The sequence below is a fragment of the Zalophus californianus genome, chromosome 10 (assembly GCF_009762305.2).
Source record: "Zalophus californianus isolate mZalCal1 chromosome 10, mZalCal1.pri.v2, whole genome shotgun sequence".
Classification (NCBI taxonomy): domain Eukaryota; kingdom Metazoa; phylum Chordata; class Mammalia; order Carnivora; family Otariidae; genus Zalophus; species Zalophus californianus.
In genome coordinates, this window is record NC_045604.1 from 48993357 (window position 1) to 49017829 (window position 24473).

General features: G+C 36.7%; 1 protein-coding gene across 9 annotated transcripts in view; it reads right to left on the reverse strand.

Moving 5' to 3' along the window:
• The window catches only part of RASAL2 (RAS protein activator like 2), a 355523-nt gene that overhangs the window by 85053 nt on the left and 245997 nt on the right, over nucleotides 1-24473 (reverse strand). For all 9 annotated transcript variants that reach the window (XM_035722101.1, XM_027610621.2, XM_027610626.2 and 6 more), the window contains one exon: nucleotides 3307-3413. In XM_035722101.1, the coding sequence (XP_035577994.1) occupies nucleotides 3307-3413 (107 nt within the window). The remainder of the gene's footprint in view (nucleotides 1-3306; nucleotides 3414-24473) is intronic.

Here is a 24473-nt window from a genome sequence, read left to right on the forward strand (position 1 = left end):
AGACAGAGAGAGAGAGAGAGAGAGAGAGAGAGAGAGAGGCAGGCAGAGGGAGAAGCAGGCTCCCAAGGAGCAGGGAGCCCAATATGGGTCTCGATCCCAGGACCCTGGGATCATGACCTGAGCCAAAGGCAGATGCTTAACTATCTGAGCCACCCAGGCACCTATGTCAATTATTTTCATTCAGCCTTTGAAACAGCCCAAATACTGGCTCCCCGGCAAAGTCTTAGCTTACACAATGCATTGTTAAAAATCTGTGTCACCATACTTATCCACCTCTTTATGAATCTGGTCATTTTTCTGTCTCTTGCCACTAGACTAGAAATGCTCTGGGAGTGGAAAATTCAGTTGTGTTCATTTTTGTTTACCCAGGACCTAGTGCCAAGAAAGTTTCAATAATTGGTGAATCACTAATACTCTGCCCAGAGTAAGCACTCAGTAAGTGTGTCACTGTCAATAATTTCAGGCAAGGCCTGCTAAAAACTATTCATCTGCTCTTCAGTATTTGCCTGAAAATGGAGCTGGGAAGAACAGGCCCTTTGGAGAGTCCACTGGGTAAGTAGTGAATCTGCTGTTCACCATAGTAAAGACACCTGAATCCTAGAATCACAAGAACTTATGCTTAAATCTCACTTCCGCTCCTTCAGAAAGTTAACATGGATCATTTCCATGGAAAAAATCATGTTAATAACATGAGCTACTGTATAATTAACTCAGTTAAGTATCCCAAAGTTTGGTTCCTTTTTTTAGTGCTTTCCCATATTCAGAGACTCTGTTGTGATATTAACTACAAACATATTTTGTGTTGACCTGAAAACTAGACATAATTCTTATTGGCATTACATTTAAGTAAATCACATTAGCTAGTGGTATTACATAGAAATTTAAAACATACAGTGTACTTCCACAGACATCCAAGTACTGCAGTGCCTCATCTAGTCAGCATATTCTGGTTTCTTTTTAAAAGAATATAAATTATTTATCCAGCATTATCATGGAATAAGGTATTTCACAAACCAGATTTTTCTGGATAACAAGTTTTATAAGCATCGCATATCTTCTAGATTTAAAATACTCTCAATGGATATGTTATCACACAATACTACACAGTTATACTTAAAAAAAAAAAAAAAGCCCAGCACAAGAAATATAATTTCACTTCTTCTGAATGATTCAGGATCATTATTATCAATGTTAATTACTGCACTATGCATCATCCATCCTGTAATGCAATGGTACTCTTAAGGACTACTAATAAATATTGGGCTATCTGCCTTTATCCTAAGTGGATTCGGATTGTTTTTATGACTCCTTGCTTCTCATTTTCTCTGCCTCCTCCCTTAACTCACTGTCATCTTTTGAAAAATGACAAAAGGGTGTTATGATAGTTATTTTTCAACTAATTGTCTAGATAAGAACTGGTTAAATTCTCCTAGAGAGCTAAGTGCATGGGCTTAGTGACTGCAGTTTGCCAGTCAGAGGTCCCTCTTTCCTTCAATATTTCTAAACGCATGAGGTGGCTGAGATTGTCAGAAGAATAACAACTGAGTAAATGGTTTGTAAGTAGTGCCAGTGGTCATATATATGCATCAATGGTTTATTACTTTTACTCAAGAATAATTAGCTTTATTATTAAGGTAAACCTTAAATTAGTTATCACTGTTTAAATATAAATGAAAATTGTTGTTCTTAATTAATTTAAATTTAAAAAGCCCAGTCATGAACTTCAGATTCAATATAAGTACTTGAATGTTCTTTATTATAGAGGGATATCTTTCTTCAGTTACTGACTTTTAAAAAAAATTTAAATTTATTCTAGCATGATGGTATCAATATTTCAATTTCGAACTCAATCCTCTTCCCCACTTTGTATAGTTTAGTTTGTATAGTTTAGTGAAACTGTAGTCAGTTTCACTATATTTGATTTTTGTTCCATCAGGAAAACAAGAAGGGGAGGGAAGAGGGAAAAAAAATGTCTTTTTCATTCATTAAAAAATAAAACAAAAACCCAAACATTTAAGTGGTAAGCCATGTCTATGGAACAGAGAAATTCAGTAAAAGGGATGAAACCTGTAATTTTATAATTCCTTTCATAATTTGGTTAGAATATTAATCCAGTCTTGCCTCTGATCTTCACAAATGAGAGAACTGGTAAACATTTGAAAGGTGTCACAGTAATAGATATCCACGAACTCTACAAGGCACTGAGATACAATAAGGGCAAATCTTGCTCCTCAGCGTTAATCCAAAATAAAACATTCATTTTGGTTAGCTTACAAATCAATGCCAGCTTATATATCTCAAAATATCAGTTCAAATTAAAAAGTCATCCCAACTAAAAAAAAAAAAAAAAAACGTATTGGAATATATAAAGAATACAACATTAACTTAACAGAATTAAAAGAAAAGAATTTTTTTCCCAATAGAAAAGTCTACTTCTATTCTATAGTGATTTCCATTGAACCTACAATAATGACCAACTTCATGGCATTAATTCAAGTTTAAAAACAATAAATTTTAATAAAGTGATATAATTAGTCTATTTCTTATTCAATAAACAAAGGAAATGGGTGGATTAAAATCTGGGTTACTCAGAGTTATATCAAAAAGGTCCAAACCAGGACTGCAACTGGTGGTCAGCCGCCCTGATCACTTATAGCCTTCCAAGCTCAGCATTCAGGATTTAATACTGATTCTTGGTACTGCCTCGTCAGTTTAAGGAATATTTTAAACTGGGTTGTATCTTCCAGGGCATTTCTTAAGCACTTAGATGCTCATCTACAAGATGGCTTAAGGAAAGCACAGGCCAAGGTCTCAGGATTAGAACTCACAATTGTCTAATTCTCTGATAATCTGTTCTGCAACTTTAGGAGTCCCATCATTCACTGTTTATGCCAGCTCATGAAAAATAACACAAAAAACAAAAAACTCCTTCCACTTGTTAAAAAAGAAAAAAACATCTGTCTTTACAGAACGGTGACAGGTTTTCGCCAGTAACTTGATAAAAGGGCATCCTGCAAAGATTTGCACTCTATAGTTCAGAGGACTTTGAATTTAACATATTTTGTTATACATTTTAGAAATTTCCCACAAGTATAAATAATTATTCCCTAAAATCTAATAAACCTCCTGCTGAAAGTAGTGGATGTTAACCACAGCTAATTTATGTAAATTGATAACTCTGTCCTTTAACTTCAGTATTCTAAGGAAATTCTTGAGCAAAATGTTTTGATTCCCTAGTAACTATCTCTAACTCTAAGGAGAAAGGAGAGAAAAGTAAAATATCTTTTAGAGAAGAGGAGCACTTACTGGTACTTTGAAGGGTGAGGTATTTACGGTGTCCATGGAGTTGGGTTTCTCTGATGTACTGGTCCCTGAGATACTCCGTCTGCGGGGGGACCTTTCTGCCGGTACCTCTGGAAAAGAAGAAAGAAACGCCATGAAGAAACCAGACTTGAGGATCTTTGACTACATTGTAAAATTAGTGGGGTTTTCTTCCCCCACAAAAAAATCAGTTTGCTTTAAAGGTATGTTACATTCTATCTCCACATGATTTATCTCTCTATCTCTGTGGTATTTGAACTACTGAGGCACTAGGGAGACCTGGTCATGCTTAAGATATCTGCTTTAGCATGACAGGTTATAATTATATCTGTGCACATGTAAAAAGTAATTTTTTCTGAGCTATGTTTAATATCTATAAATTCATTTACTATTTCTGTCTCACAGTGTATGAATCTATTTCTCTATATGTCAGCAATATAGGAGTTAATAGAATCCAAAGAAATTTTTGATATTCTTGATATACAGTCTCGTGTTGCATATGATTTGATGGTGTCTGCACAAAGGTCAAAGTTCAGTTCTGTGCAGATAGGATGATTCACCAGACTGCAGCCAAAGGGCCACGAGACGACTGAAAGCTACTGCTAGGATAAAATAACATATATGCCTATGCAGATATAAAAATAGATCAGCTTCTCCTTGTGCTGGCAAGATGACCTTACTAAAATCTTCCTCTGGAATCCTAAATCTGTTCAAACTGACCTAACAAGCTTCGGATTTTGCAGATGAGGTGATATTTTCTCATTTAATTACTATACACTATATTAAGGTTACATTTAAACAATTTTTTTCATAGAGTGATATAAATATATGCATATATATATGCACATACACACGCACACACAGATGATAGATATATACATATTATACCTTTATCACAACTGCTTCCCATCTCCACTTCAACTGACAGACATATAGGAATCCAGCTTCTCAGATAACATTAGATAATCTCAACATGGACAAGGAAAAAAAACACATCCTAAAAAAAGTACTCTGTATTATCTTCCAGATCTTAAAAAATAAGGAGTAAATCGTGACTCCGGAGACTGACATTTTGATTCCTGCTGTTCTCCCTTTAAAAGACAGATGCAGTTTAAACTTCCATTTCTGGCCTCCTGGCCCCTGGGATCCGTGCTACTTCCACTTAAGAGAAAGCGTTTTTTCTCTCGCTCCCTCCCTGTGTCTTGCTCTTCCCCTCCCTCTCTACAGCTTGCAGAGAGCAAGCGAGAAAGAAACACACAGGACTGCAGCTATTCAATCAATCGTTCCGACTGCACATCCTCATTAGTTACTTTCAGGCTATTAGCAGACGCCCAACCACTGCCTCCCCTCAGTTACAGAAAATTTCACTGTATTACACTAATCTGCAGCAAGAAAAAACATTTATTGAAATTTATATTCAGCTAGTGCCAAAAGGACACCATTTTACACAGACCTAGTAATGCACACAAATCAATCCCTCCCATGAAAATCCAATTGGAAGTGCTTACCCTATTACTATCTTTGCATGATGGACACTGATTTCCTTTCCATGACTAAACATATCTTCTGCGTGACATCTTGACCCATAAGACATAAGCCAAATTGCAACATTCCTAATGACTGAGAGGTTGCCAACATAGCGTCTTATATGCCTGCAGTACAAGAAAGTCCCATGCTATCACTGTTTTTAAAATTACAACCAATAACTGTAAGTCTCTCAACTTCTCTCTAACCATCAGTGGTTAAATGAGCCTTAATGTACAAAGTCATTTTCAGAATTAGACACACACGACTTCTAAAAAATGGCAGTATAATTAGCTAAAATTCATGGCAATGGCACACAAAGCACCAAATTTAAACAAATCAGTTTTGAAAGCACACGGAACAAGATCTTCAGACTTTAGGAGTGTGACTTTAAAGAGTGATTATCCAAGTTAGGCATTTCTACTGTATGGGGGGGGCAGGCTGGTGGGGAGAGGGGCTGGTGAAGATAAAAGAAAATTTCATTCTTCCTCTGATAAGGACCTATAATTAGAAGATACATGAGACTGAATATTACAGTATAACATATTTTAATATCTGAATAATTGATGGAGAAACCAAACTGGAGAAATAAGTTCCATTAGCAAGAATAAAATGATCCAGTAAACAGTTTTCCTTAATTTGCAATGTTCTGGATAAGGAAAAAAATGGAACCTTATTTCCTCATTTTCTTTCAAATATCAACTTTTAGTTTTCAGGCATCTGAAATCACTAAATAAATATATTTCCAGGCTTTTAACAATGTGAAATTATATTCGCTAAAACGAGCAGCCACATTTTAAACTCTAACAAATATGTTATTTGTTGTACTTCTCTTTCTCTTTTAGATTCTCTTTCTGCATCATGAAAAAAATCACAACTCTGGCAGAGCTTAAAGAATATCACTGGGTTCAAAAAGGAGAAATTAAATTTTTCTCGAAGTTTGAACAACTGCCACTAAGAGGGCAAAGAGGAAATAAGCTAAATCAACTACTGATGAGAGGTCTACACTTCCTTTCTCAGCCCCCACAACAATGCAACTTATCTGACGATGCACACAAGGCCCTTGAATACCCAAGTTCTTTCATTTTCAGAAAATTCAGAACTATTTCAAAGCTGAGAAAAGAATATATACCCCAAGCACCAATGGCCACGTAGAACCAGGTAGCAGCATCAGCAAGAACCGAATTAACAGCATGCTGGATTAGTCACAGGCAAGCCTGCTTATTAAACTGGTCCAGGTACCTTTAACTTTAAATCTCCAAGCAGAAAGGAAAGCTGCTACTATGCTCCTAAAGCCACATTTCTGCTGAGTTGGAAGGAAAATCTATACTGGTTCCAGTAGACCAAAATTAGACAGCTCTCTCCCCTGCCCCCACTCATGCTACATATACCACATTATTTTCACCCACTATAAAAATTATTGTTCCTTTCATAGTCATAATATTTAATCACAGTCATTTTTAAATATGCTCACTCTCTAAGACTGAGACAGAGACTTACAGTACTGTTTCAGTAAAGATCTGAAACTGTTTTGTTCACTTTCTCATCCTCTAAAAATATTTTTCACCTTCAGACTGAAAGGTAAAAAAAAAAAAAGTTATAAAATATAAAAGCCTGGTTAAGTTTCAAATTTATTTCTTCATTTCCTTTGCCATTGGGTATGAACCAAGGTAAGGTGACTACTTCTCTTAATGAGAGATAACCTGCAATACAGCTCCATATGAAACATACACTGAACAGAGAGAACATGTGGGTGCTTTTCTTAGCAGCTCTACCAACTATCTCCTGTGTAAAGCATCTCACCTTTTCTGCTCTGGTCTTCATTAATAACCTGGGTTATTCAGACCAACCAGAGATGAAGACAAGATGAATGAGTTTATATGCTTCGGTGCAAAATTAGCTTTTTCAAAGAAAGGGGCTAAATCCAAAGTCTGGTATCATAACATCATTTATTCTACCTAACACCTATTTTCCTCTCTGTTGATGTGCCTTCTTTGGAAAGTGTGGCAAAGAAATTGACAGCTGGAGGATTATAGGGGTAAAGGCACTTCTGGTGGAGGATGTGCTTGTTCAACAGACAGAAGTCAATCTCTGCCTTTGGAACCTAATAGTTGTGTCGTTCATGGCCTTAATTCACTTATCAGGAAGCAACTCTCAAAAAGTATTTCAAGGAGTAAAAAAAGTAGGACAGTGTAAGGGAGATGAAGAGGTGTAGTAATTTCATTACAATAATTATAGTGAATGGGTAGATGTGTTGAGAAGAGGAGATGTGGAAGTCATCCTTCTAGGTTTATTAGGGAAGAACACTACAGGCAGTGGGAAGCCAATACGAAACTTCTAGGGTAAAGTGCAGCACGGAGGCCAGCGTGACTGGTGTTGGTAGGGACAAAGAGTAGCAGAAAACCTGAGACTGGGGCAGTTGTGCTCGGGCCATGTAGGCTCTATAGGCCTATGTGTAAAGACTTGAGCTTTCTACTCTGAAGTGAAAAATCACCTGGTCAAACATATTTCACCAAAACGTACAAATCACATAGAAACCTTATGGAGATATATTTACTGGCACTTTCTTATTTTCTTTTCAGGACCTTGAAAAGTGACTGACTGAAATAATTCTGGAATATTATTATGTTTGGAAAGACAGTAAAGGTTAATACTTTTATCATATTGACTGAGGGTTAGGTTCCAAAAGCCTCTGAAAATATCTTAAATGAGAAAGGTATCTGTTATCATTATGCCCAAATATCGATAAGCATCAACTGCATTTATTTTGGTTCAGTCACATTGAACCAAAGTTCATATACCATCATGTCATACATGCATATACTAACCTAATAACAGGGCTCAGATGTCATGAATTCTGATAATGTCTGCCACTCTTAGGATGAGTTACCATCGTTAAGAAATGATTCAAAATACTTTCTCTAAAGAGAAAAAGAGGTACTATAAAAGTTATTTAGGCACCTCTTGGAGGCAGAAGTATTTTTATGATAATTTTAGCTAATACTGAGTGTTTGTTTTGTGCTAAGTGCTGGATCTGGAATCTATCTTTCTTCGTCCTTGGGGCAGCCCCTGAGGTAGTAACAATTATTACTCTCTTGGATGAGCATATCGGGGCCAAATTTAAAAGAAGAAAATAATACCAATGTGAAAGTAATTTCAGAAAATTCAACATAAAAGATGAACAAAATGTAGAAAGACATTTATAAAGTTTTAATTTGGTAGACAATGATGTAAGGAACCAAAATAGCCTTCTTACAGCAAAATTCTCTAGTTAATGACAGATCAGAAAACCATTACATGTTCCTGGGCGCAGTCAATGTGGCATATATAGTATGCCCCAATACTTCCCATAAATGGCAACCCAAGCCAATTCCTAGTAATTTTGTGTACAGAATTATAAAACATGAATGAATGTGAATGCTCTGCCAATTATAATTATTCACAGGCCCCTTTAATATTTTTGGTATTATATTTAGGAAACAAGTGTTCTAGTATTATTCTCAAAAGGGGAATTCTTCAGCTCACTTCAAAAACCTTTTTAAAAATCAGTAACATTCCAACAAAGCATGACAGAAAATTGAATACACACCAAACTGTGTTCCTGCACCCATTCATGTCACTGAAATTTCAGGGTGCTGTGAATGAGCCCACTTCACTATCATCTATTTGCCTTTATATTGCGCAAATGATGACAATAAATAAGATAGGCTATGTCACTGGCTCAAGTTATTAATGAATAAAATGAACAAATAACGTTATTTCTTTATGCTATGAATTCTAAATTAGGAGGATTCTTTTTCCACAGGAACAGAGACGATGTTTAAGGAACAGAATGGGAAGGAAGGAGTAGTATGAGGCAATGGGTTTGTATGCATTCAGTAAAGGACCTCAAAAACAAATGGCAAAAGGTGAAAGAGAAAAGGCTTCATGTAAATGGGATTGCGTGTTTTGTTGATGGACTCCTAAAGGTAATGAGACCTTAAAGATTTGGGCAGAGAGCAATTTTGTAAAGGAAAAGTGACAAGAACAAAGAGAAGAAAATTACAGACCGCATTTACAGAGCTGCCAACACCATAGCACCTGGGCGTTTTATAGACTTCATCCACCTGCTTTTCAGTAGGACATTTCCTGCTGTATCCCATTTTTATAGCTTTAAAGCCTATGTACTGACACTACCACTACCACTCAGCTGCTCTGAAATACAAATCCCCAGAGCCACATTAATCCATCCAATCTGTATCACTTAGACTGCAGTACCTCGCTCAAACAAGCAGACCTTTCAAGTTTGCATGCCCTCAACACTTACTTCAATCTGAACAAATTGATGATAAGTACACAAATGTGGTGAATTCTCAGTAAGTAAAGCCATTCAGTCTCCCCACCTTTACTTCAGCAAATTTATTCTCTATTTTATTATTTTAAAATTTTCCAATTAATATAACAGGAGGAAGGATTTCTCTCTGGTCAAGGAGTCTGGACACCCACAAGTATTCTATTTCTTCACATGATGATATTGGATGGGATAGGAGAGAATACTTTTAGTGCAACAGTCTCAACCAGAAAGGCTAAGAAAATAGTAGGAATGTTTACATTCCTACATTACATTACAAAATGCAGGGATGTTTACATGGTAGCTTAAGTTTCAAATACAAAGTGTATCTCTGGTTCTTAGTGATAACCAACAGGGATCTTAATAATTATGATAAAAACAGAATAACAAGGATACCTGCAACACCAAACTATCATTTATGATCCCTTATTACATGCTAAGTGTTTTATTTGAGTTATCTCTTCCATTGTCACAATAATTCTCTGGAACAGTGACTACCACCACCATTTACAGATAAGGAAAGAAAAAGAGGTTCTATTGCTCTGCCCATGTTTGCACAGCTGGTCAAGGGCAGAATCAGGATTGGAACTCACGCAGTCTGGATCTAGAGTCTGTACTTTTTAATTACCATGCATACTATCTTGTTCTCCCAGTCTTTTATATAATGGGCTGTAACGGAGAAGAAATAAGATAATCATGGAAACTCCAATTTTCCTCTTCCTAAAAATAACTCAAAGAACTTTAACAATATGGACACGATTCTTCATATTTTAAAGATAATTAAATCACTCAGCATTATATTATTGTGCTGAGCACCGAGTAATGTATAGAATCGCTGAAACTAATATGACACTGTATGTTAAATATCCTTCAATTTTAAAAAAGTGTGTTATCACATTGCATTCCACTTAACCAGTGATTTGCCAGCCTGGCTGTGAATTCAAATCAGCTGTGGAGCTTTTAATCAAACACAGATGCCCAACTCAGACCCACTGAATCACAACCTTTGGGGAAATGGAGGGTATAGCATAGGCATAAACATTAAAAAAAACTTTTTTTTAAACTTGGCTCCAGGGGTGCCTGGGTGGCTCAGTTAGTTTAGCGTCTGACTCTTGATTTTGGCTCAGGTCATGATCTCAGGGTGGTGGAACTGGGTCTCGTGTCCAGCTCTATGCTTAACACAGAGTCTGAGGTTCTTTCTCTCCCTCTGCCCCTCGCCCCGCTCACAGTCCTTCTCTCTCAAATAAATAAATAAATAACATCTTAAAGAAATAAATAAACTAGGCTCCAAGCCCAATGTGGGGCTTCAACTCACGACCCCGGGATCAAGAGTTGGATGCTCTACCGACTGAGACAGCCAGGTGCCCCTGCATTTCTTTTTTTTAAATTGAGGTATAGGGGCGCCTGGGTGGCTCAGTTGTCAAGCGTCTGCCTTTGGCTCAGGTCATGATCCCAGGGTCCTGGGATCGAGCCCTGCATCGGGCTCCCTGCTCCGCGGAAGCCTGCTTCTCCCTCTCCCACTCCCCCTGCTTGTGTGTTCCCTCTCTCACTGTGTCTCTCTCTGTCAAATAAATAAAATCTTTAATAAATAAATAAATAAATAAATTGAGGTTTAACTGATATATACAATGATACTGGTTTCAGATGTACAACATAATAATTCAATACTCATATACACTGTGAAATGATCAATAACTCTAGTTAACATCTGCCACCATATATGTACAAATTTTTAAAAAAGATTTAAATCATACTCTTCGAGGGATAATTTATTGCAAAAAAAAAAAAGCCATCAAAGAAAACTCAATCCTGCAACATTGATGCTAATAACAATATTCTAGTTAAGAAACAAAGAGAAGTAAGGAAATGGGCTAAGGAGAGAGAAAGGTGTCTTAATGCAATGGTGAAAAAATTTGAACAAACAGGAACGACTATAAAAAAATATCTACTACTGATTTCTTCAATTAAAAAGCCCTCCAAAAATAACCTGCCCTTAGGTGTAGGGATGAATAGATGGAGCACAAAGGATCTTTAGGGCAGTGAAAAAACTCTGTATGATACTGTGATGATGGATGCATGTCATTATACATTTGTCCAAACCCAAAGGATGTACAATATCAAAAATGAACCCTAATGTAAACTATGGACTTGGGGTGCTTATAATGTGTCAATGCAGATTCATCAATTGTAACGAATGTAATATTCTGGTGGAGGATATTGGTAATGGGGGAGGCTGTGCCTGTGTGGGGATAAGGGTATATGGAAGTCTTTCTACCTTCCTCTTAAATTTTCCTTTGAACCTAAAACTGCTCTAAAAAAATAAAGTATTAAATAAAATAAAACCCTGTCTTTCTATCCTCCTAAAGCAATCTTCAGTACACCTAAGTGGAGAGGTAACTACTTAGGCTAATTCTATGACACAAAAGTAGATAAACAGCATTAAAGTCTCAGGTTTTACAAAGAATAATCTTTAAATAAGAAAACATTGTTCAGCAAAAAATAACATTTTTGAGCATTTCAACCCAGTTATTTGTAACACTTTCTTAATTTCACAGCTTCATTTTGGTGAATAAGATTTTATGTTCAACTCTGGAAGGCACTATGTTTTCTAACTTTATAGAGATGTAAGAACTTTAAACTTTTCTATAACCAACTTAACATGTTCTCATTATTATTATGTTTCATATATAATTGTAGGGATAATCTTTGATTTACTCATATCATGATTTCAGTATTCATCTTTAAAAATTAAAAACAAAAAGATTTGGTCCTTGATTATGCCAGGGTCTTTTAAGACTAGTCTGTGGAAGAGAAACAAAACAGAGGATCATAGGGTAAGGGAGGGAAAAATAAAATAAGATGAAATCAGAGAGTGAGACAAACCATAAGAGACTCTTAACTATAGGAAACAAACTGAGGGTTGCAGAAAGGGAGGAGGGTGGGGGAATGGGGTAACTGCGTGATGGACATTAAGGAGGGCACGTGATGTAATGAGCACTGGGTATTATATGCAACTATGAATCACTGAACTCTACCTCTGAAACTAATAATGTGCTATATGTTAATTAACTGAATTTAAATAAAATAAAATTTTAAAAAAGGACTAGTTTGGGTTTTATTCCAAAACAGACATTAATAGAAAGTACTTAAAGTACTGAAGTATTGAAAACACAAATATTTGGCCTCTAATATAAAGATGAGAACTTAATCATGTACTGAGGGTCAAATATACATATAGCACTGTACAAAAACAAAAAATGTTTACATTGGACATCACTTCTTAGTGAAGGTATCAGAAAAGGGTGTAGCCTGCGATGTTGATTTGTACTCCTTATGACATCAACACTGCCAAGTCTCATTTCAAAAATGTCTGTTGACTTCATTTACACTACCATCTATCACCCCAGTCCTGGACTTTTTATCTTCTCACGCAGATCATGGCAGGACTGCCCTAACTGATCTCACTGACTCCTTTGTCTTTCTCTGCTGAAAGCTATCCTGCTCACCATTACCAGATTAGTTTCCCTAAAACATTACTTTCTTGGTGTAATGACCTTCCTAGAGATCTTTAGACAGTCAGGCACTGGAAAAAAACACCTGGCCCCACCTTTCTTTTCTGTCAACACTCTCCAACAAATTGCCTTAGACAGATGATCTTTGATCTCAAACTGGCCGTATTCGTTCCCCTGCATTTGTGTTTGCTAATGGTTTTCACCTATATGCCAAATCGAAGGTGACCTTCAATACCAATGTCAGTTCACCTACTTCCATAAAACTAGTCCTAATTGTTGACATTTCTTTGATTTCCAATTAACATTTGTAGAAGTTGATATTACTTGATTATGTGTTCTTTAGTTTCGGGTATCAAACTACATTCTGGCCCAGTAAAATGTTCTGCAACTGCTGTCTTGAATAGGGTTTGAATAATGCAAGATTTGAATAATGATTTTTCTCAATTTTTAAATAAAACAAGTTTCAGTAAAAAGAATTCTCTCCATTTTAAACATGTCTCCTGCAATGTTCTCATAAACCATTTGCACCAATTCTTGTTTGTTTGCAGGGAGTATTAAAACAGAAAAGATAATAATTAGTAACAAATTTTAACTAAACAACTAAAAAATAGTTCAGCATAGTCTGGACACCTGTTTTTTTCTCCTTTAATAAACACATTGGGTCATATAGACTTGCCATTTTTTGTATGTTCAAATGGTAAAATATCATTTCGTATACAATTTCATGTGGTTCAATTTAATACACATAAAATTAATAAATTTTCTAGTTATTTCTAATTCACATGGAATTAAAGTGAAACATCTAGTTAAGTTTAAGAATCACTCTTTTTATGTATATTAGTTTGACTCTTCTGCTATAATTGAGATTTTGATAAATGAGCTTCATGAGAGCTTAGATTTAAAAGTTTTGAGGTGTCTCCTGGGACACCTGGGTGGCTCAGTCGGTTAAATGTCTGCCTTCGGCTCAGGTTGTGATCCCAGGGTCCTGGGCTCAAGTCCTGCATCAGGCTCCTTGCTCAGGGGGAAGCCTGCTTCTTCCTCTGCCTGTTGCTCCCCCTGCTTGTGTTCTCACATGCACGCTCTCTCTCTCTCTGGCAAATAAATTAAAAAAAAAAATCTTTAAAAAAAAGTTTTGAGGTGTTTCCTTCTATGTATATTCTTTTTGAGAATTTACAAATTTCCAGGTTCTCTTAAGAAGCACATTTAAATGTAATAAGGTTTAAGTCTTGACATCTTACTCATTTCCATTTTCTTTAGATATCTGTTCAGCTTGATTTTCTCAAATTTTTTATTTGCACATCCCGTTCAGAAAATTTTTTGAAAGAACTTTTTTTTTTCTTTTTCTAAGGAAATCGCCTAAATAAAGGGTGTAAGATTCAAACACAAAGGGAACCATGACCACCTGTGGGACTCAAGAGGGATTCAACTGCCATGTTTACGGGTTGACATGACTCTTGGGATTTTTTGCTTCTTTTTCAATTTAGATTATCAGAATGTCAATTTATTCATTTTCTGATGAAAACTGAATTGCCACTGATTGGAAACAGTAATGTAAGTGTAATCCAGCATTTATTTCTTTTCAGAAGTCAAGCTTCATGAGCAATCAAACTACAATAGATGGTAGATTTTAAAATACTGATTCAATTTCTTTCAAGGTTCAGTTATAAGCCCACTTATATTTTGTTTCTTCCATAGTCAATTAATAAATTACATCTTTCTTTAAAATATCCATTTTCTCAGGGTGACTAGGTGGCTCTTAAGTGTCCCACTCTTGATTTTGGCTCAGGTCATGATGTCAGGGTTGTGAGCCTGCGTGGGGCTCTGTGCTGGGCATGGAGCCTGCTTAAGATTCTTTCTCTCCCTTTCCCTCTGCCCCTTCCCACCTAAATAAAATAAAATGTCCATTTTATCTAACTTTTCAAATATCATAAAATTGTTCATGATAGATTCTTATTTTTCAAGTCTCTGATTTTCTATAATTATGTCCCTTTTTTTATTTCTAACATTGTTTCTTTGTGCTTTCTTTTTCACTTGATCAAATCTTGACAGTTTTATCTATTTTCATTGAACTTTTTAATAAAACAACTCTAGGCTTTATTGATTCTATTACATTTATTTGTCTTCCATTTCATTATCTGCTTATTATCTTCATTATTTCTCTCCCTAAACTTTCTTTGGACATGCATATATATATATATTATATATATATATATATATATATATAACTTGTTGAGACAAATGCTTAATTAGCTCATTAACTTTCAGCCTTTCTCCTTTTCAATATAAAAGGTTAAAGCTGTTAGGTTTCACTTAATAACTATTTCACAATATCCTACAGGTTTTGATATGTACTGTTTTCAGGATGTTCAGTTCTATTTTATAATTTTTATTATTATTTCTTCTCTGACTGAAGAGTTCTGGATAAGCAACTTTAAAAGAATCCAAAAGTAAGGGTTTTTTTATTTTTTAAAGAGTTTATTTATTTATTTCTTCGAGAGAGAGCACAAAGCAGGGGAAGAAGCAGGCAGAGGGAGAAGCAGGCTCCCCACTGAGTAAGGAGCCCGATGTGGGACTTGATTACCAGGGTGGGATCATGACCCAAGCAGAAGGCAGATACTTAACTGACTGAGCCACGCAGGCGTCCCAGTAAAGGTTTTTCACGTAAATTTCTGTTACTAATTTCTAACTTAGTTTAACTATGATCAAGAAAATGTGTTCTGTATGATATAAAGGCTTTAAAATTTATTGAAATTTGTTTATGCCCCCAGTCTATGGACTGTTTTCATGAAGATCCCATATGTGTATGAGAAGACTATATAATTGCCAGATTCAGGATTCTAAACATGTCCATTAACTCAAGCTTATTGTGTTTTTTATGTTTAGCTTTACTACTTTTTATGGACAGGATTGTAGATTTATCAATTTCTCCTTATATTTCTGTCAACTTTTGCCTTATAAATTTTGAGACATTGTTATTGGGTGCATGTAAGATTGTTGTATCTTTCTAGCAATTTCTACATTTTATCATTAAGTGACCCTTTTATTCCTAGAAATGGTTTTTGACATCAAGTTCCATTTTATCTTGTTTTCATGGATATGCTAGCTTTCTTTAATTTGCCAAAGATATCTTTTTCCAAACTTTTTACTTTTAACCCTCCTGGGTCCTTATGTCTTTCTCATTCACAACATTAAAAAAAATTGAGTCTGGCTATCCTTACCTTTTAACATTTTCCAACATTGTATTCTCTGATGTAGTTGGATTTTATTTCTACCATCTTGGTGTGTTTTCTACTCACTTTTTAAAATGCTTTTTTCCTGATTTTCTGTCTGCTCAGATTGATCAAGTTTTTAAAAATTCATTTTCTCCTCTACTGCTTTTGAAATCATGCACTCTATTTCTATTCTTTAATAGCTGTCCTTGACATTTCAACACATATACTTAAGGCCTAATGCTAATCTTGATTTCTATCCTTCTCTTGAATAATTCAATGATCTTAAAAAACTTCAGTTTGAATTACCCCCTTCCTATCTAACACATATACTGTTGTCCACTATTTTAGTTTTGCCTTATCAGAACCGTGGTTATTAATTCTCAGAGGATCTTTATCCTCTTCCCTCCCTGACCAGTAGTCCAGTCTAAGATAAGGAAGATTTGTCAGTTTTTGTCAGTGACCAGATTTTTCTTTCTTATTTTCAGTCATCAAGGGACCCAGTCCTATGAGAAACAATGGGGTGAGGATTTTGGTTCCTTTTTTTTTGGTTTCTAAAGTTTTATTTATTTAAGCAATCTGCACACCCAATGTGGGGCTCAAACTCAGGATACCAAAATCAAGAGCTGCATGCTCCTCTGACTGAGCCAGCCAGGTGCCCCAAGGATTTCCATTCTAATTCCTCACTTTGTTTGGACCCCAGGCTCATCTCCTACCTTGTGGCTATTAAAACTTAACATTCTGGGGGCGCCTGGGTGGCTCAGTCGTTAAGCATCTGCCTTCGGCTCAGGTCATGATCCCAGGGTCCTGGGATAGAGCCCCACATCGGGCTCCCTGCTCAGCGGGAAGCCTGCTTCTCCCTCTCCCACTCCCCCTGCTTGTGTTCCTTCTCTCGCTATGTCTCTCTCTGTCAAATAAATAAATAAAATCTTTAAAAAATTTTTTTAAAAACTTAACATTCTGGGGTGCATGAGTGGTTCAGTCAGTTAAGTGTCTGTCTTCAGCTCAGGTCATGATCCCAGGGTCCTGGGATCGAGTCCCACATCAGGCTCTCTGCTCAGCCGGGAGTCTGCTTCTCCCTCTCCCTCTGCCCCTCCTCCCTGCTCATGCTCTCTCTCTCTCTGACAAATAAATAAATGACATCTTAAAAAAAAAAAAGGAAATTCAAAAACAAAACAAAACAACAAACCCCAAAACTTAACATTCCAGAATTCTAAGACTGGCAAATGCCCCCAGGACAATTTTACTACCTGGATATTTAGTTTCATTTTTTTCTCTCCAAGAGGATTTCCTTTCTTTCCCAAGAAAAGAGGTCAACCATGTAGTTTAAAATGTTTGTTTCATTAATAGGCCATTTCTAGTTTTTCTATGTTATTTTTCAGGATATCTGCCATTCTGCCAGAAATGAGAGTTTTAATTTTTGAATATACTTTCCCCTTGAGGTTAGGTGTAATTTTTGGAATCAGATAATAGTTATCAATACAAAATAATTTACCATAGTCAGTAGAGTCATTTAGAAACTTAAAAATGTTTAGGTTTTGGGGTGCATGGGTGGCTTAGTTGTTAAGCATCTGCCTTTGGCTCGTGATCCTGGGGTCCTGGGATTGAGCCCCACATCGGGCTCCCTGCTCAGTGGGAAGCCTGCTTCTCCCTCTCCCACTCCCCCTGCTTGTGTTCCCTTTCCTGCTGTGTCTGTCTCTGTTGAAATCAATAAAATCTTTAAAAAGAAAATGTTTAGGTTTTGCCAAAATTATATTCTTCTTTTATAGACCTCTTCTATCAAATAACTTCACTTAACAACAACAACAAAAAATCACTTAAATTCAGTTTAGAAAATGCAAAGTAATACAAAATATTTGGGTATTTTCCTTCTTATTCTAGAATTTAGAAAACACAATTACAACCTACTGAAATAACTGCAAATGCTACCAATGTACCTTAAATGTTACTTGCAGATATGAGAGCAGACAACAGTGTAGAAAAGGAGGAGAAAGGATAGCGCTGACAGACCAATTTGGTTAACTGTGAAAATGGCTGAATCGCAAACTTTTGCGTATTTGAATAGCATTCATTCATTCAAAAATTAAGTGTTTACTAAGCACCTCTTTGGTGCTATTCTGGAAGATGCCAAAATATGAAGTGAAGGTCCCTAGCATGCAGACACAGGGAAATGCTAGGTGGACACACAAATAACTAAACGCAATGCAAGACTGGGATAGTCACATGCTGTAAGATGACTACACCTGCAGTATCTCCCTCATCTTCCCTACTTGCCACTGTCACGTCTCTACAAGCATCTTTGGTTCCTGTATGAGTTTCTCCTTTCAAAAGGTTAACCCTGTGCCCTTAATCCCACACTCACTCTCAAACTCATAAAGGATTTTGTGCCCTCAGTTATTCCAATAGGCTCAAGAGCTTGCTCTCTCTCCTATACCAAAAATATGTACAAGTCTCCCCAATTTTTAAAAAGGCACTTTTCCTTTTTATTAGTCACAGATTTCTCCAGGCAAGAGATGTAACCTGTGGCTTTCACCATCTGCTATCTTTCTCAATATTATAAAATCTGACTTCTCTTCCTTCTACTCTAATGAATGAAATGGAACTGATCATTTCACAAGCTATCAAAAGTCTCCTAATTACCAAATCCAGTGGTCTTTCCTGACTTTTTTTTTTTTGTCTTTTGTAACCACTGACATTGTTGACCTTTTTCTACTTTAGCACTTGTAATACCATACCATCCTGGCTTTCCTTCTATCATTGTGATCATTCCCTCTGTATCTCCGCTTCCTCTCTACCCCACCCCTACCCCGCTCCCCCAAACTGGTGTTCTTCAAGGTTCAGTCCCTCACCTCTGTTTTTACCTTGACAGTTTCTCAACAGTAGATCACTGACAGATGCTTAGAGCTTCAACTATCTTTCTTCTCTAGATGGCTCCCAAATGTTGCTCTCTACCTGTGACTTCATTTCCAATCATTAGAACTGTATTTCTATCTGAATATATACTAGTCACCTCAAATTCAATATATCTAAACCGAACTCATCTTGTTCCCTCAAAAACTGACTCCCTTTCCCAACTTTTCTATTTCTGTTAATAGTAACCACCATCCTCTCAAATTCAAAAAGTCTTTATTTTCTTCCCCATTCCTCCAATCTGTGAGCAATTCTGTTGATAGATCCTTTGTAATCTCTCCATCTTTTCATCTCAGTTCTTCATATCAGCTGTGCAAATATTCCTCTGTACCTGGAGTGTACTGGGTGCTGAAAAGACAGGGGATTGAGCCCCTGTTACGGAGGGATTCACAATCTAGTTTCAATACCAAATAAGCACTTGGAGGCACTTAGTCCATATCTGGACTTCCCTGATAGCTTTCAAACAGGTTTAACTGCTTCTGGTCTCATCCCCCTGTTGAGACACTTTCACATGTCCTCCTAAGAAATTATTTTGGTCACATTTTTTTTCTTACTCAATAATCTTTAATTCTTTCCAGCTGCTTTCTGGATAAAATTGTTACTTATTAGATTGTCAGGAAAGGTCCTACCCAGTGAGCCACCAAACATCCTTCAAGTACCGTCTCTCATCACTTCTTTACACAAATTTCCCATTCCTTTCAAATCAATTTGTTCATTAGACATGAACATAATTTAATATTCCTCATGATACTCCTTCCATACAGAAAACTCCATTTCTATAAAAATCCACCCTATCTTTTAAGATTCAGATTAAATCCTATCTGTGTAAAGCAATTTTCAGTGTTCCTAATTGAAAATGATGTCTCCCTGCTTCAAATTTCCAAGGCAATTTTTGCCTAGATACATCATTTCACAATCAGGTACTGCTTTTTTTATTTTCTCCGTTGTCTTGAATTATCGTTAAATCTTTCTCACTTAATTATACATAGTTCATGTTTTCTCTCCAACCAAACTCTACATTTCTCACAAGCAGTTTTATCTTATACCTCTTTATATCCAGCCACAGTACCTAGCACAGTATTTTGTTCATGAACAAGATCTGAAACAGGGGCAGGGTTATGGAAAGTTCAGTTTAGATGAGGGGACACTGCCAAATAGAAGAAATAGTATGTGGGATGGTAGCAAAGGGCAACATTTGTGTAAGATATAGAAAGTTAATCCATTTGGTGGAATGAAGGGCCCCTTGGCCCCTCCCCAAAGGAATATGGATGTCAAATAGAAGGGCCAGAATAAGTTCCAGAGTAAGGTGTTTTGATTTTATCTGGGAGGTGGTGAGGGAGACATGGAAGGCTTTTGAATAGAATAATGCACAGCACAGTTTTATGAAGTTTCATCAAACCAGGATTGCACTAGATCAACAGAAAGGCCTGAACATTAGTTAAGTTGCTATTGTTCAAAAGTGAAGTAGTAAAGTCTAACCAACACAAAGAGCTTTCCTTTCATTTCCTCTCCTAGAGAGAAATCATTGCTTATGGAAAGAAAGCCTAATTTGATAGGTTCTTTGACACAACTCTTTTGGTTCCACTTATCCTAGATTCACCATAAAGTAGATTCAGGCTTCTTATTTTTCTCTTGGCACCTTCACTGGGAAAAGCATGTTGTAATTAATGGTAACTATATTAGCCAATGACATCATAAGAGCTTTGCTTAATCCGCAAGCTATTACAAGCTATATTTGAGATAGTTTTCCTCATCGTTCCTCTGGAAGAACTTAGTAAATTTCTGTTTATCCAAATATGGAGGTGTTTGCTACCCATGTTCAGGAGAGAGATTTAATCCCCCAAATAAGACTTGCTGGCGTCCAAGTTCACCACTGCCACAGTAGAGCAGGGGACCGATAGCTATCTACTCTCTCAGCAACTAAACTTGCAGCCCTTGAGGAGAATCATGACTGACTTATCTGTGTTTTATCTACTACGAATGCTAAGTTTTCCTCCCATTAGTGGATAATTTGTAGGAATTTGCATTTTTCTTCAAAGCATGTTCTAACATCCTTTGTCTTTACCACCTCCATTTGTGAATAAAGAGGAATTCATTAACTCTCCTAAACAGAGGATGAGAGTGGGGGAGGGAGGGGGTATAAACTGTAGTTACCTTTTATTTTCCCAACTCTGTATTTGAGCGAATTCTTTTTAGACATAGTGGGGTAATGGCCAAAAAAAGCAATAAATTAATCTTGAGGGTAGATAATTAGAATACAGAAAAATATGCAAGAGCAAGGGAAAGCTGTTTAGCGATGACTCTACCTTCCTTTCCCATGATGCAATAGGGTCTAAATGGTTGGTTTTACTTAGGGATATTTGTACTCGCTTTTCTTCACTGATATTTCTCTACGTATGTGGAAGGGAGGGGAATGGGAAGTAAGTAGAATAGAACAGGCTTCAGAGAAATGAGGATTTAAGAGGTACACATATTTCTTAGAGTCACCCAAATACCCAAGACAAGTGAGGCTATGATAAACAAAGTAAGAGTAGGATTAATATAAAAATATATATACCTGAGTCTTTATAGAACTAGAGAAGATCTGATTAGGATGACCCTTTACATCTAAACTGCACAAAAAAAGAAATCATGTACAGAATGTTAAGATTGACAACATAATTGAATTAAATAAAACAAAAACTTATTCTAAATATAATAAAAAATTTTTAAAGATAGATATCTTTTGAAATGGCAGAAGACTATTCTTAGGTTATAGGTAATACTCATGAGGAATAAATTAGAAGACCATAAATTTTGCTCACTTATAAGAAAGGTATATCTGTATTTAGTGAAATATAAGACAAATGAAATTTATTAAAAAAATGTCAAGGCAATTATTAATCTAACAACAGTATTCACAAATAGAATTTGTGTATCAAGCTCTCCTATTACACTGATGACACAAGTGGATTTATAACCTAACTTCCTTATGAATTTATTATATCAATAATTCCATGATCAATAATTGCTTTACTCAGAAATTTATTAGAAAGCATCCATAAATGGGAAGTTTAAGTAACTGCTGGTCCATGTGTCCTATTTTATATACTCAGTAGAAATCTTGATATGAACATTACAAATATTTCACACCTTGCATAAAAGCTACTTCTCAATCCATATGTTGGCTTTTCTTGCACACAAAGCACACTGCCACTCTTACAAGGCAAGCCTCATCATGACTGTACAAAGAGGTAGAGTAAAACAATAATGTATTTTGGCTGGTAGAAGTTGTCTAAATACCACGAACAGCTGACCGGATGACATAGTAAGCTATGCACGGAGCTAGAACTCTTTGTTAAAGCAAAGCAAACTGTCTCTTTCTCATAGGCAATGTTGGTGACACTCTTTCTATAGACATAAACAAACCTTGAAAAGCAAACAACTTAAACATATCCTCTTAATTCCTCTACCCCCTTTTAAAAATACAAAAGTGGATTTTAGAAAATCTGGGGTCTTATTCCCCAAAGTCAGAGAAGTTCAGACAACAAACGGTTAAAAGAACAAGCGGAGCCCTACCGTACCCAGAAATGACAGAAGGCTCTTCTCCTCTTCGGTGCTACTATCCAACCACTCGGCCACATCACCGGGGGAAAGGAGACTCATTCTCCAGCCAGAAAACTTTTCCATACAGAGCACAATTACTGAATGATGGAGTGGGAAAAGAAAGATACAAAGACTAAATTCTTGGGGGTCCAACACTTAAATTGCTGGCTAGGCGGTAATGATGAAAGAGCAAATGTGATCCTCCCTCCACTCTGAATTCTGTCTCAGTGACATCAATCTAACACAACAGGGGGGAGGGGGAAGGAAACAGAGGGTTAAAAGAGGGTGACAGAAGAGAAGGGAAGGGAGATTTGTCCTTCTGTCTCTTGGTGTTAAGCTTTAGCCTGAAAGAGAAGCCAGGATAAAATTGAATAATGATTTGTGTTTAATGACAGGAGAAAGCAAAGGAAAATAAAGAATAAAGCTACTCAAGAAAAAGAAACAGGTTCCTACACTGAAGCAGCTTAGATAACCAGACAGCACAATAGCTAATCAGTTAAGTAAAGCATATCATCAAACAAAAACAAAGGCAAAAAAACAAATTCAGCATTTTGTTTTGTTCCGAGAAGAAAGGTTGTCAAATTTCCTTTCAGTGAACCAGAGAGAACTGCAGCCCCCTAACCCCTTCCTGCTTTAGCTATTTCAACAGCATCTCAGCCCCCTTGACGAAGACTTCCTGCGAGCAAAGGCAGGTTGATAAATCCGTGAATAGGAAGCTCTCATCCCTCCTTTCTCCTCCTCCTCCTCCGTTCCTCCCCCCACCTCACATGGCGACGGCATTGATCGACAATAATGGAATCTGGAACTGACTGCCAACAGCAACATTAAGGATATTACAAGTCCACTTCATAAGAATTCGAGCTGGTGGTCGGAACTTGGGGGCAACTCTGGGCTTCTAGTCAATAGCTCTGTCTTTCTTAGCAAGAAAGAAAAGGGGTGGGGTGGGGTGAGGAGAGAGAAAGAGAGAGAGAGAGAATAGGAAAGGGGGCTGAAATCTGAAAGAAGTCAGAGAAGTGAGCTTGTTGGGCTGAAGGTTCAGAGATCCGCCAACGTAGGGAATGACTGTCCTTCAAGTCCTAACACTTACACTGTCATTGTGAAGGAGTCAGAGACAGATGGATTTTCAACATGATTTACATCACATACTTACATGCTTGGATTTAAGATTATTTCACAGGCTTACACTTCATTAATAGGCAGAGAAAAATCAAGCAGTAGAGGTATTTTCAGAGACCCATAAATCACTAATACCCCTTTTCTCTGGAGATTGATTAGGTTTGCTATGAGAAAACAACACTCTTCAAAAGCTAAGAGTTTTCCCCTGTGTTAGCAACACATTAGCTCTGTTCTCAGTAATCTACTTTCTTTCTATTCTAGCAGTCTGCCTTCCGTGAGAGAATTCTCACTGCTTAAGAGTTACCACCTCCAATGGTCAACTAATCTTTGACAAAGCAGGAAAGAATGTCCAATGGAAAAAAGACAGTCTCTTCAACAAATGGTGTTGGGAAAATTGGACAGCCACATGCAGAAGAATGAAACAGGACCATTTCCTTACATCACACAAAAATAGACTCCAAATGGTTGAAAGACCTAAACGTGAGACAGGAGTCCATCAAAATCCTAAAGGAGAACACAGGTAGCAACCTCTTCGACCTCAGCCGCAGCAACTTCTTCCTAGAAACATCGCCAAAGGCAAGGGAAGCAAGGGCAAAAATGAACTATTGGGATTTCATCAAGGTAAAAAGCTTTTGCACAGCAAAAGAAACAGTACACAAAACCAGAAGACAACCAACAGAATGGGAGAAAATAGTTGCAAATGACATATCACATAAAGGGCTAGTATCCAAAATCTATAAAGAACTTATCAAACCCAACACCCAAAGAACAAATAATCCAATCAAGAAATGGGCAGAAGATATGAACAGACATTTTTCCAAAGAAGACAACCAAATGGCCAACAGGCACATGAAAAAGTGCTCAATGTCGCTCGGCATCAGGGAAATCCAAATCAAAACCTCAATGAGATACCACCTCACATCCGTCAGAATGGCTAAAATGAACAAGTCAGGAAACGACAGATGT